Source organism: Cajanus cajan, chromosome 7, assembly GCF_000230855.2.
Source record: "Cajanus cajan strain Asha chromosome 7, NIPB_CcT2T_4, whole genome shotgun sequence".
NCBI lineage: Eukaryota > Viridiplantae > Streptophyta > Magnoliopsida > Fabales > Fabaceae > Cajanus > Cajanus cajan.
The window spans coordinates 52,583,666-52,598,346 of record NC_138523.1 but is presented as its reverse complement, the minus strand read 5'-3'; the positions used below and the strand labels follow the sequence as shown (position 1 = coordinate 52,598,346).

Below are 14,681 nucleotides of genomic sequence, written 5' to 3'. Positions count from 1 at the left end.
ACTTAAGCAACCTAAACACCGTTATACATTATCATAAATTAATGCATGATGAACTATAGTCATACAACAACATAAATCATGTGAGTAATTCAATCTACTTTACACATGCTCAACACTTATTCAATTAAATCATAAGTTTTCATTAAGTAACCCAAGTCCGATACCATTCTCCCAACACTTAGCGTCATTAATGTAGAAAGTCTCTAACTTGCTCACGCTCGATTCCAATCTACCTACGCTCAATGTGAATGAAGCAGAAAACCCCTATGTCAATCATGCATAACTAGACTTACGTCTGACCTTACAAAAAGCATTTGTTTGACTCGTGCTCAATACCATAAAACATGCACTCGATGTCATATGAATAAAGATTCATTGACTTAATCACGCCTAACGCCACTCTACGTAGGTCTAATGTCACAAAATCAAAGAATTCTTAGGATAATCACGTTTGACACCCCTCAACTCATATCTAATGTGACTAAGTTAGAGTTTTTCTCTTTAACTCACATGACATTACCAATCTTATGCTAGACGTCAATAAGACAAAGAGCATGTGTCTTGTATCACACCCCCCGAGATCATGAAATTGCACTAATAGTGATTCTCACGCATGACAAAATCTTGCACATTTATCATTTCTCCTTGTACCCATAAAATGTTAATAGCGACAATAACTATGAATATATGGATTCTTGATATTTAAATGATCAAATCTTGCTCTTCTGATTAATTAATTTGGCTTGTTTAAGTTGGTTTCTTCGTTGCTGCCTCTCTATTGATTCACACCTGGAAGGTGTAATAAAGTAAATGTGGGATTTTTGCTAAATTTTTTATCCAACTATATTTCCTTGCTAATTCAAATTTCTTTTGAAAGAATAACTGTTTTCAGCTATAAAGTTTTGCTAAAATTCTCAACTGTTTTCATAAAGAACAATTCTTATCTATTTAATCTAAAGTTATATAAATGTTCATATATAATTAATTTTTTTTATAAATATACTTTAATTTTAAGTTATATAACTCTTTATATATTTATATCTATTATATGTATGGATGTTTATTAAACAAAAAAAATACATAAATATTTTTTATTCTGTATTCATTCAATTATATAATTCTCTTTTATAAACAAATTAGAATAATTATTTTACATGAAAATATTTTTAAGAATTCTATCATTTTCATATATTATTTTTATATTTGAATTTTAATATTAAAATAATGTTATGTTATAATATATTACATTGTAATGTATTTATCACAAATTTAAAACATATTCTCAAAGTTTAAAAACATATTTTCATCATAATTTAATAATATAAATAAATATTTATTACCTTACACAAATAAAATGTGATATTATTATATATTAGATTTGTGAATCAATAATTTGATATAAGTGATAGTGACTTGTATTTTTTAATCAAAAATGTCTGATGTTTTTCTATTTTTAACGATAAATATTTCATATCAATATCATAATTATAAAAGAAAAGTGAGATTTGTAAATTTTACAATAATTATATTAAAATGATATTTGATTAATTAATTAACTCCTTCTTACATATTAAATGCAAATAATCATTTTGCTTGAGAGTCTTTTCAAAAATTATTTTTTAACAAAAATAATTTTAAATTACTTTTTAACAAAAATAATTTTAAATAATTTTTATTTTTATTTAATTCAATTTTGTATTTATTATATTTAATTATAAATTAAAATACTAATATTTAAAAATAAAATATTAATAATTAACAATAATTTTATATTATAACATAAAGTATTTATCTTAAATGAAAATATAATTTATATATTTAAATATAATAATTATTGTATATATAATTTATTTTAAAATTTAATACTAGTTCACTTAAAGTGTAAATATTTATAAGCAGACCTGGTAAACTCTTTAAAACTTGTAAAATAAAAAAAGAAAAAAGAAGTCTTAAAAAAAACACGAGAAGAGTGCGGATGAACATTTTGTCTTTCGTTTTATTGTTTACAGAGAGAGGTCGAGACTTAGGGTTTGGTGTTTTGCGAATTAGGGTTTGTAATTGGATCTCCTTCTTCACCGTCAGATCCACCACCTTCGTCTTCTCTTTCTCGCTATGACGGACGGCTTCTGGAATCGGCAGAAGCAGCCAATGCACCCTTCTTCCGCCATGCTCAAACGTCCTCGCACTGAATACGGTTCGCTCTCTTTTCTCTTTATCTTCACAAGAAATGCCTCTATTTTACATTTTCGACCTTCCGAACATACCCTAAGCCAATTAGTATTTTGAATTTCAATGTTAGTGTCTGGACTAGGTCTTTATGATTTATTAGATTGCGGGTTTCATTTATATAGGGTTTGTCAGATTGATAGTTGGCCTCTAATTCTTGGACTTTTCAAAGTTGGATTTTTTTATGTTATAACAATTCAACGTATGGTATTATGGAGTTTGAGTGTAGTATATAATCTTTGTTTTTTGTTAACTAGTTGGACAGACGCAGAATATAGATGCGTTTCTGGGCTTTTTGAGGTATACCCTGGGGAAAGTATTTTTATTATTTCGGGTTTTAGTGATTGAAATTTTACCGGGTTTAATTTGTGCTAAAGAGAGGAAGATCGTTTTGCGCATTTTTGAGCTGTGATTTTCTGGGAGGTGCAACTGTGACCGAGTGACAGCATTGGGAAAATTCAAGTTCGACTCTAAATCATCCTTAAACAATATTTGATTAAATTACTTTATATGGTTTGGTATGCTGTTGCTGATTATTGCAAGCTGCCAATGTCTCTGGAAATACTTTTGCTATTTTGTATTTTATACAGGGGAGGAACTGGAATGATAGTTGTCAAAATCATTTTCCGCTTGTGATTATGTTCTCTGTTCTGAATTTATAATCCATCTTCACATTTTGCTATGTTGGTGCCTTGTTTGAGCATTCTTTGATTTAGTTTCTCTTCTCTGTTCTGATCTTGTGTCCGTGTCTTTGCTAATATTTATCTCTGTTTTCTGCCTTGCACAACTTAAGTCTGTTTCAAAAGAATAAATTTTTTTAGAGTCAAACCTTTATAATGATCCTGATGCTCCCACTGCCAGCAGATATTGCTTTCATACCAAAATGCATGATCATCCTCAATAGAATTGCAGTGGGATTATTGAGTTCATAGCTAGTCCTAATTACTGCCTCCACCTACTGCTTCCAAAGTAGGAATTAATTTTGTATCAAGTCGCATTGAAAATTGAAATTGGATGTGACATTGAGACAGGAGCAGAAGAGTGGGTTGGGGTGGAAGATCCACTGAGAGATAGTGGTGGATTCGAAGATTGAAAAGGATTCAGTTGTGAAGCCATGGAGTGGAAGCGGACCCAAGAATTTGTGTGGCTACTCTAATTTCAGTCAAGTAACAATAGTTGACATTTTATGCTAAATGGTGTGTACTGATAATTTGATAAGGTGTCAAAACGTGTGCTTCTGCACCCTGCTCTTTGTATTGTTATGAGCACTTTGCATTCTGGAGCATGTGCTGTTTAGTTATCTGAGTTTTGCTAGCATCTGCCATATTTTTTAGATGTATTATATATTTAGTCAGCGATTGGCATTCTAGCATAGCAATAATATATGGTATTGCATTTGAACAAAACTTCTTTTGATAGAATGTAGGCATTTTCAGCTTTGTATTTTTTTGCTAGAAAAGTTTCTAAACTAGATTCTGTTACATTGCAGACATGTCACTTTCTGGTATGACTTCAGTGGGAAATGAGATGCATAATTATATTGCCCGAGATGAAGACCATATTGGTCATCGAATGCTGAAGGACACTAAGACACTTGGATCTGCTTATGACCGCTACCTTCAGAGCACAGGGGTAACATCTTGTTTTATTTGCATAATATGTATGATTAGATGTGCTTTCACAGCTTATTTGCTGCAATTTTCCTTTTTTTTGGTTATGAAGCAGCAGCAGCAGCTTACTTCGTTTAATTCTGGGGAAGGCAGTGCAATTGGTGGTGTTGGATTGGCAAGAGGTGTTGGTGGGTTGCCAAGCCATTCACTAACTGATCCTGCTGTCATGGGGCATCCTGGTGGTGGTCCTGACCTTGCACGAAATGGACGGAACGTCAATTATGGTGGTCAGTTACCAGTTGATGCAGCTTCCAGGCCTGGACCTGAGACTGTACCTCTACCCCCAGATGCTTCAAGTACTTTATATGTTGAAGGTCTCCCATCTGACAGCACTAGAAGGGAAGTGGCTCGTATCCTTTTTGTTCTCGGATAATGTTTAGGAATTGTATCATCATACTTTCAACTGTGGGTTATGAGCATTTATTTTAATTTAGTTATTCAAATTCCTTAATGTTATCTATAGATATTTTTCGCCCTTTTGTTGGATATAGAGAAGTAAGACTCGTGAGCAAAGAATCCAAACATGTAAGTGTACTGTTTTTCATCCTTGTTTGGATGTCTGCTTTAACTTAGGTTATTGCTATTCTGCTTATTGGTCGAAAGTTCCATTATGTTTTTTATGATGAAATGCTTGCTTATTGCAGCGTGGGGGTGATCCTCTAATCCTTTGTTTTGTGGATTTTGCAAATCCGGCTTGTGCAGCAACAGCTCTGAGTGCATTGCAAGGTATCACTTGTGTTACCTGCTGACTATAAAAGTAAATTAATTTCGTGTTTTGGTTGTTTAAGTTATATAATAGGGAATCATCTCAGCATAAGGCGACTTGATGGAGGTTGTGTAGTTGAAAGACTGCCCTTAGATTTTTGGCCTTTTGAACCAATATATGGTTATTAAGTTGTCCTGAATTTTGGATGCTTTGCTATAATTTTGATTCAGGTTTTCTTTTGGGTGTTCATTTTAAGCTGCACTGATGTGGAAATTTATCAGTAAAATTCCACATTTACAAGTGTAGAAGCATGATGCTTATCTAACTCATAAAATTCTCAATATTCTATTGAACTAAAAGGATTTAATGTAAATTAATAAATTATATGTGATGTCAAGGTTTATTCAAACTGGTACTTCATAGAACACATGAGAAAGGAGTGCCAAGTGCGGTGCCAACATGGCAACTTCTATGTTTCCTTTTGTTATCCTCTTTCTTTCATTTGTACATAAAATTATCACACGAATATATCTGTTCCTTTTGAAACATCGTCATCCTGCTCTCTAGGGTGTCTTTCTTTGCTTTACTAATGATCATTACTAGGAATATACTCCTGCTTCTTAAAGGTATGGTATTGTAAGTTATCACCATCATTCTCACCAATACCATGCATATTTTTTGATGTTACCTAAGCCCAAAATTCTGTCATTATAACAGTCAGCTGTACCTGCAGTTAGCAAGCTAAGGACTAAATTTAGATTAAGTTTATTATATCCTTGTCACCAACTTCTCCAATTAATTAATGATGAGTGATGACACTTAGATTTTTTTATTTTTTTATTTTTAATTCTTGAACACATTTGATGGAAGTTAGTTATTATTGGATAGAACATTCGTATGTCAACATTTGAATGGAGAGGTCAAAGGTAAAAAAACAATAAAGTTTGATCTAATTTATGTCTGTAGGCTAATGGCCGTGTTACTTAGGATTTTGTCATTCAGTATATAGAATTTTCACATAATTATGTACCCAAAATTTCGTGTGTTTGCTAACATTGTGATTGGATGGCACAGGTTACAAAGTTGATGAACTCAATCCCGAGTCTAGCCACTTACGACTTCAGTTTTCTCGGTTTCCTGGTCCCAGATCTGGACCTGGACCTCGTGGCAAGAGATGAGCTGGTTCACCCAAGGCATTTAGGTTTTATGCTTATCACAATGCCTCAAGTGTTCCTTTTACCCATATCGTTCTAGGGTGAGAAAATTCATGAATCAATGTTCACCACATGCAAATTTAGTATCTCCCTCCTACTTACAGATCGTGAGGTGCACATAATATTTTAACAGGATGAGATCAAAGTACAAAATTGCATTTGAGCAAATCTAACATGGAGATTTTGGGGATTGTTTTAGTCAATTTACTGTGTTGTACAAATATTGATAATTTATGTATGAACAATGTCATATCGTAGCATTTGCTTTTTGTTGCGCAAATAAAGATTTAATTGTAGTATTTTTTCTCTCAATAATATGTGCTATACTGGTTGTGCGCTTGTGGGAGCTGTCGTAGTTTAGGACCTTGTTTGAATAAACTTATCCAGAAGCATTTATAAGAGAGAAAAATTAAGATAGGCTGAAAGTAGTTCATGGATGAGTTAAAAATAAGAATTTGGAGAAGTTAATACAAGAAAATTTTTACAAAATAGTTTATGTATAAGTTAATTTTAGTTTATAGAGCAACTTATTATTTTTTCTTCTTATTTTGCTCTCTTCGAAATGCTTTTAGAAAAATTTATCTACATTGAGCCCCTGAATTCTGGTGTCTTGATATCTGGCACATATTTGAAAACTGTTACAAGCTTTTGGCTTTTAGTGCCGTGGCTTAAAAGATTGGAAATATACTGAGTAGTACCAAGATTGATCTAGAAAAGGATTGTTTTTCACTTCCACGTATAGCATGGTTGTTTGCCATTTTTCTCCATTGAACTGAAGAGGTCCGTGTGATAATTTGTCTGGTCAAGGGAGTTTTGGAATTTGGGGTGTTAAAAAATCTCACCATGATCACCTACGGTTCATTCCTGCAGTTGCATCCAACGGATGCATATAAGGTTAAGTTTACCTTTTATAATTTAATTGTGAAAATAATTTGTGGTCCAGATTTTCTGCAGTTGCCATTCTACTGTATTATATTATGTGTTCCGACGGTGAGAATCGAAAAATTCTGGTGTTTTGCTATTAATATTTTTACCACGCATAGTTTTAAATTATTATATGAGTGAATTTGGAGTTCGGTTGAGATGAATTTAACTGAGATATAAAAAATAAAAGAGTTGCACATAAGTTATTCTTTTTCTTACATTGGAACATGTATTTTTTTTGTTGGTTTTCCTAACATATAGTAGTGAATCATGGTCATACTATAGTATAAAACTTTTTTTCTCCTATATAATTATTTATTTCCAAGAGATATGTTGTAAATAGGTGATTTCCACTTAAACATTTACTACAAGGATATGTTTTCTTATGAAGAAAAATATATGTTTTAATCTTTTTTTTTTGAATTTTTAGAAATGTATTTGACTTTTCTAAATATGTTAAAGTTGTATTTCTTCAAATGGAATTTGATCTCTAAATTATATTAGTTACGATTTGCAGAGCCGTATTTAAGAATTTTGAGATCTTAGGCAAAAATTAAGACATGGCCTATGTTAATATAGTCTAATAATTTTTATGTTATTTTTCTGGCTTTTTAAGTTGCAAACTTATTTATTAAAATTTTATAATCAAGTAATTCTAACATCTCACTCTCAATAGATAATATAGCTAATTCATTCAATCTATCTTGTAGTATAGTTGATCTTAAATATGATTTAATCAATTTTAATTTTGAAAAACTTCTTTCAGCAGTCGCAACAGTTACATGTAATGTTAATAATATTTTATAAGCAATGTATGTATTTAGAAAAGAACATGATCTTTTTATATAGTTCAATATTTTTAATGGTGTGTTAATTTCATTTGTTAGAATTTATATCAATAACTTTAATTCTGAAAACAAATGAAGACCATGAATATCATAATGGTCCTCAAAACTCAAAATCTTTTCAAGATTGCTACAAAAAATTTTCAATTCATCTCCCCTAAAGTTTTAAATTTATTTGAATCAAATAAAAAACCAAACATATTTTCATATTCTAAAAATTGTTCAAATCGACTTTCAATAGAAGAAATAAATTGATCTAATATATACAAAAAATAATCAATGCGAAAAGAATCTTCAGCAGAATGAGATATTTCATCATTATCAATGTCATCAAAATATTTTTTCCTATGAATCTTACGTTTTTCATTGAACTTAGGCTCTATATCCATTTCAATAGCCATTTCTTTGGTGGATTCTAATACAAATGCAAAACCATTTTTCCTATAATTTTTAAATAAGTTATAAGGCCTCTTAAGTGATCTATAACAACGTCTATATACATATCTTTAGATTGCATAATCTTACTTACAGAATTAACCGCAAAAAGTATATCATACCAAATATTCATTCCCAATAAAAATTCAAAATTCTCCATCTCATAAGTCGCTAAATACATGACTTCACTCTTTATCTTAGGATCTTCAAAATTCTCCTTTATAGAAGGGTTTGTCAATGCAATATCATGCAAGAAGTGCAGTACAATGGATTGTCAATGGTGATAACTAAGAAAATGTGTTGATGTTATTGAACCAGCACCCAGAATTACACTAACTTAGTAGTTTAAAGGATCTTACAAAATAGGAATCAACCAAGAAAAAAGACAGAGTAGGACCGTATTGCTTCCAATCAAGCCCTTAAATTACACTAGAAGAAGGAATTGAGAATGAGAATGGAGAGATGATGAGATTATTTTATGGTATTTGTCTAAGGGGATGTTTTATAAGAATTATTTTTATCAGAGGAGCATAATATAATTTTATTCATGAGGTCTCTATTTATAGAGAAGATTTGTTACACAAAATCAAATATTGATATTATCTTATTCTAAAAACCAGGAAACAAATCCTAAAATAATCAAAACAGATTAAATCTAAATATTTAAAATATAAATAAAATATTCTTATCAAAAACTAATTTATTCTCCTAAAGATATTTAGACATATTCCCGACAAGAGAGAATGAGAAAGAGATAGACTAGAGAGGAAATAAAGAAGTTGAAAATCTGTCATCTGTAAAAGATAAAAGTAAGTAGTAGTGACTTTTCATTTACAAAAACTAATAAATAGGTTGTGATCTTTTAAGTAATTATAATAATATAAAAAATATAAGATATGTGTCTTATAAAATATTGGGTCTTATCTCAAATATTATTAGTTTTTAAAAAATATGTTATATAAATAATACTACTATTAAAAGAATTTGGAAACCTTATAAGTTTGGGGGTTCTAAGCATTAACCTTAATTGCCTTATTGAATATCTGGCCTGACGATTTGAGATATCATTTTAATTTTATTAGATTTGACTTGGTGAGGATGAGTTATACTTTTTTTATCACATTAAAAGAAAATATTTCATTTTTATAAATTTATTTGAGTATTATTATAATTAAAAAGTTATGCATTCACTTAATAGTAATATAATATTTATATAAATTTTACCATGGTGTTTTTCAGTGTTGTTTTTTTTTTTGGTCAGCCCAGTACCAAAACGCTATAGCCTGATGGTATATAGCCGGGTGACTGTTAATTTGTTTTTTTTAATGTAAACATAAAAATGTGTTTTATACATAATTGCACAAATAATGCTAAAAAATTGAAATTTTATTAAATTTGATAGTATTTAGAGATTATACAGTTACGTAAATTTTAACATTGTGATTTTTGGATTTATTCATTCAATTGGAAATATTCATTACTCGGATTGCTTGTGATAGATGTTGTAAAATTTGTATAACAGTTAGGATATATCAATTATTTTTATCAATTACAAACATTTATATAATGTTAATTTATATGTACTATAAAAAGTATTAAATAATTGTTTACTAATGTAAAATTTTACGAATTATGATAAAATATTTTTAATTCAACAATGTTCTAAAATACGAATCTAATATTAAGTTTTGAATTGAATGGTACTAGCTTATATTAGAGTAAATCCATTTTGTTATATTATCTTGGATTCATATTTATTATTGTTTTAACCTTTTTTCTTCTTCTTTTCAAACTGTTAATATCTTACAAACTCCCTTCAGCCATTTCTTACAAAAAATTAATTAATGTGGATGGGAACAAAAACTGTGGTTAATTGTTATTGATATAAGGCATATATACCCGTCCTAGGGTGTTAAATACCATTTTGATCCATCAAATTGGAAGGCGTCATCGTATTAATTTTTAAAATTAAAAATTACCAATAAGTTTATAGAATGTTAAATAAGTCATTGAAATTAACTACTTAGTATTATTTTGGTTTTTAAAATTTTGAAATAATGTAACTATAATTATAATTTTGTACTTTTAAAAATTTATTTATAATTTTTAAATTTTAAAAACTAATATAACAAACTCTTATAAATTTAGCATCAATTGAATTGTTTACTCTTAATCGGTATGGAACGGCAGAGGTTATTTTGAATTTCATAATTAGCCTGAAAACACTGCATCCTGTACCCTTACATGGGAACGATCAAATTGTAAGCCCAACCCTCATAACAGTCTTAAAAAAAAAAAAATCTATCACTTTACTGAGGTTTGATCATAGTCTAAAATACTACCCCACCTAATTGTTGGAAATAACAATAATATTTTCATTATTTTAAGATAACCAAAACATAAAGAAAAAAAAAATGCAAGTATTTTTAGGGGATTACATTTACTTTTCTCGAGTTTAGTGTTAATTGTCATAGCACCTTTTTAATTGAAAATTGCAACTATCTTATAAGGAAGTGAGTTCTATGAAGTAATTAAGTGTAATTTTTTTAATTAAAAAAGTAGTATATTGTATTACGAAGATAATATAAATTTTTAATTTTAATAGATACGCAATGTTTTTTACTTAAAGTATGATGAATAAATTCGGATGCTTAACATTTGTCCGATCTCAATCTAACTTAAATTGTAAAATATACTTTGACTGTCACATTAATTATGAGAGTGAAGATTTTATCTTTTTAGGTGTATTATTATCGATTTTAACAAATATATTGAATGAAAAAAAAAAAAAAACTTTTACACTATATATACTTTTATCTCATTTGTTTATTAAAAATTAAATTATAAGTTATATACTTTAAAATATTTATTTATTATAAATTTTAATTATAATATAGTTCTCATATATAAGATAAGAATATTTTTACTAGTTATAATTTTATTTATCTAAATAAATATTTATCTTATATATTATACTCGTTAAAATTTTAGTATTGTTATATGATAATTTCTTTATAATTTCTATAATAATTATTTCAGTATTATATTAAAAATGAATTAATAACTGTATGTTAAAATTCTTTTAGTTTTTATAATTTCGTTTATTTTATCTTTTAATTCTTGTAATTTAAAAATATATTTTTAATTCTTATATTTATATTTTCAACTATTTTTAGTACTTATAGGTAAATATTTTTAATTTTTATACTTACCGTTTTTTAATCATTTGTTTCTATTGTTAATTTTTTTAAACTTTGTCCCTTTTTATTTTACTCTCACAAAATTGAATATATTTATCATGTTAGCATAAAATAGACAAGACTACAAAAAAAAAATAATGATAGATATTGAAAGGATTAAGCAAATATAGAAACTAAAAAAAATTATCTTAAACTATGAGACTATAGAGGATTCAAAAATATAAATATAAATACTAAAAATATTTATTTTAAATTATAAAGATTTAAAAGTAAAGTAAGTGAAATAATATGAACTAAAAAGATATTTTAACCATAATACTATAAGTATAACAACTTAATAGGTTACTATACTCACTATAGTTTAGTTTAATACGCAATGGAAAGACAAAAACAATAATCAACTAACATATAGTTACTATGTGATAGCCACCTAAACATTCATGTAATTTATACCTATATAGAACAATAGATAAAAACAATTGGAATTATAAATTCTCTCATGGGGTTATACACACACCATGTATACATATAAAACATACATCACTTACATAATTGTACACAAAATGATCATGGTTTTTGATCAAACATCTATACAACTACTAAGCCATAATAGAGTGACATCAAAAGAAGTTATCAATAAAAAATCCTCTATCAAGTAAATAAGACAACCTACTAATTTTGCTATACTTCTATACCAAGTACGATCATTGCTATTTCAATCACAGGGAAAAGAAAGGTAAACTTATGAAAAAATAACTTAAAACAACACCAAGGGACAACAAAACAACATATTTGACAATTAACTCAACAACACAACTTTAACTTATCATCAATAAAACACATACAACTTTCTACATAACACAACTTATCAACTTCAACTCAATCAACATGCTCAACATAAGCAACATGTAAAACATCTAATGCCTCATCACGCATATCAACTATGAAAATCTTCTACAATAAAAGTGGGCAGTTTAAGTGGTTATACTCTATTGAAACACATCGTCTGATCTATCACAACCATGTCAAGTACAAATAGTGTTAAGCCTCAAAGAGTGCAAAGTATAAAACTTAATTTGATTTCTCAGGTTTCAACATTTAAACTACAAAGTATAATATTCATGAATAATTTGGGTATGAGTTTACCACGATGTTAGTTTGCAAGACTGAGCTCCCTATGAATACAACTTACCGACTATCCTTCAAATACTATATATCCTTCCAATACTCAATTAGGGACTAAGTCCTTAACCTTGTACCTTTTCGATTGATCACTTTATACACATATGTATCGACCTTTTCTACATATAGATGTCACATAAAACTTAGAGGAGACAACTTTAAAATAATTATCCACTTAAAAAGACAACTTACTCTTGAAGGATTTTCAACTAGGCTCTCGAAGTACCACAACTTATATCCACATAGTGACATATTTTAATTTCTAAAACATTTGTTACTCTTATCTGATTTTTATGTATCTCAACAAAGACATGTATCTACATTACATGCCCAGTAGCTTATAACTTGTCAACACTGTTGGATCGAGCGCTTACCACTAGGCCAAAAGCTATAGCTGATAGTCAGGGCGCAACTCTTTTTACTTAAGAGCGCAGTAGCCCAAGCGCCATGATTCGACAGTGACTTGGCCCACCTAGCCTCCGCCACGGGACAATTGATGCAACCTGCAACAATCTCCCCCTCAGCAATTTCCCCGCTAGGTATCAAACTCATGACCTTGGCTCTGATACCAATTGTTGGATCGAGCGCTTACCACTAGGCCAAAAGCTATAGTTGATAGTCAGGGCGCAACTCTTTTTACTTAAGAGTGCAGTAGCCCAAGCATCATGATTCGACAGTGACTTGGCCCACCTAGCCTCCGCCACGGGACAATTGATGCAACCTGCAACAAACACCAACATCATTAAATAGTATATCAACTCAAAACATAATAAGTAACATCATACCATCTTTATCATACAACTTAATCACAATCTTTCAATCACAAAACAACTTGAAACATCACATTATAATTAAGCAACTCACCTCTGACACCATTGCCTAGACATCCAGTGCCATTGAGGTAGGGGACTTCCTGTCTGGCCCACGTTCGATGCCTAACTACCTATGCTCGACGTGACTAAGGCAAAAAGTCTCACACTCTCTCGTGCATGGTGTGACAAAAGTCCACGCTCGATCCAAATTAAGAAAAAGGGCCTCTGCTCGACTCACATTTGACGCCATTCCATTGGCGACGCCCATCGTCAATACTAGTAGAAATGATTCTCTATTTTCATACCTGTTGCTACTAATCCTACATCCAATGCCGGGAGAATGAGAATTCCTAACTTCGAACCACTCCCAACACCATGAAAGTGTGCCTAACGTGATGACAAGTTATGCACTTTACAAAAACTCATTTTTTTGCCTAATCTACCTAAAACCATAAATTTATCGACATGCAACATGATATACAACATCTAAATACTGTAAACAACTTAAAAACTACATCATATGTAATATGCAACCAACAAAATTAAAAAATTCAAAGTGACTCAAGAACACCATTTCAAAAGCACCTTCAACAACATATTCAATTCATAAACTTCACCAATTGAAACATGCAAATGATGAATTCAGACAATAACAATAAACATTCAACATCAAAGGATTCAAACCACAGAGTTTTCCTTACCTCTTGCCGATCCAAACTGAAAAAAGGAGAAGATAAGGAAGAACTTTATACAACCTCTGACTTGAGATTATTGGCTTTGCAATCTTTGATTCTCCAATTAGCCAAGTGAATTAGCTACATGGAGGGAGAAGGAAAAATATTTTTAGTTTAGAAGAAAGAGAAGAAAATTTAGGTTTAGAGAACTTCTCTTTATAATTTCTTAAAACATGAAATTATGAAGCTCACATCTCAAGAAAAATCTTATATACCATTCCATAAGCTTAACGAACTTGACTATACTCCCACTACCATGAAGGTATCTCAACTCTGAGAGTTCCTTGTCTTTATAATTTTCAAATAATAATACTAACAATAACTTACAACTAACTATATAATTAAATTAAGCACCTCAAATATACATTGTTACAATAAATATGTGCATGAGATAACTTGTTATTTTGTTGTTCAATTATTTTTATAAAAAAAATTGTTTGTAAGAAAAGTTAATTGTTTGAAAAATTAACCAAGACTTATAAAAAACTATTTTTTAAAAAAATTTATTTTAAAAAAGTTAAAAATTTTAAAATTAGGATTATTTTAAAAATTCTTTTATTAAATAAAAACTGATTTTTTATTATACTTAAACAAAATCAAACATTTAACACATTTATGATCAAGTTTATTTAACCAAAATTTTATTTTAATTATAATTTATTATAACAATAGTTAATTATTTATATAATTGATAATTGAAACAATTTAATTTCACAAAAGACACTCTATATTT

At 29.3% G+C, this 14,681-nt stretch overlaps 1 protein-coding gene and 1 pseudogene across 3 annotated transcripts; one reads left to right on the top strand and one right to left on the bottom strand.

Moving 5' to 3' along the window:
• Positions 1–1,948: 1,948 nt before the first annotated feature.
• On the top strand, positions 1,949–6,115 carry LOC109814465 (RNA-binding protein 2). 3 transcript variants are annotated; one of them, XM_020378905.3, is made up of 6 exons: positions 1,949–2,194; positions 3,716–3,858; positions 3,949–4,246; positions 4,360–4,421; positions 4,541–4,622; positions 5,677–6,115. In XM_020378905.3, the coding sequence occupies exons 1-6, from the start codon at positions 2,113–2,115 to the stop codon at positions 5,778–5,780; spliced, it is 771 nt and encodes a 256-aa protein (XP_020234494.1). In that variant the 5' UTR covers positions 1,949–2,112; the 3' UTR covers positions 5,781–6,115. The 3 variants fall into 3 exon arrangements, with proteins under 3 accessions (XP_020234494.1, XP_020234499.1, XP_082916180.1); XM_020378910.3 differs by having other exon boundaries at positions 1,950–2,194; positions 3,952–4,246; XM_083060054.1 differs by lacking the exon at positions 1,949–2,194 and adding an exon at positions 3,293–3,422.
• A 615-nt stretch (positions 6,116–6,730) lies between these two features.
• On the bottom strand, positions 6,731–7,986 carry LOC145950077 (uncharacterized; annotated as a pseudogene).
• Between the last annotated feature and the right edge of the window lie 6,695 nt (positions 7,987–14,681).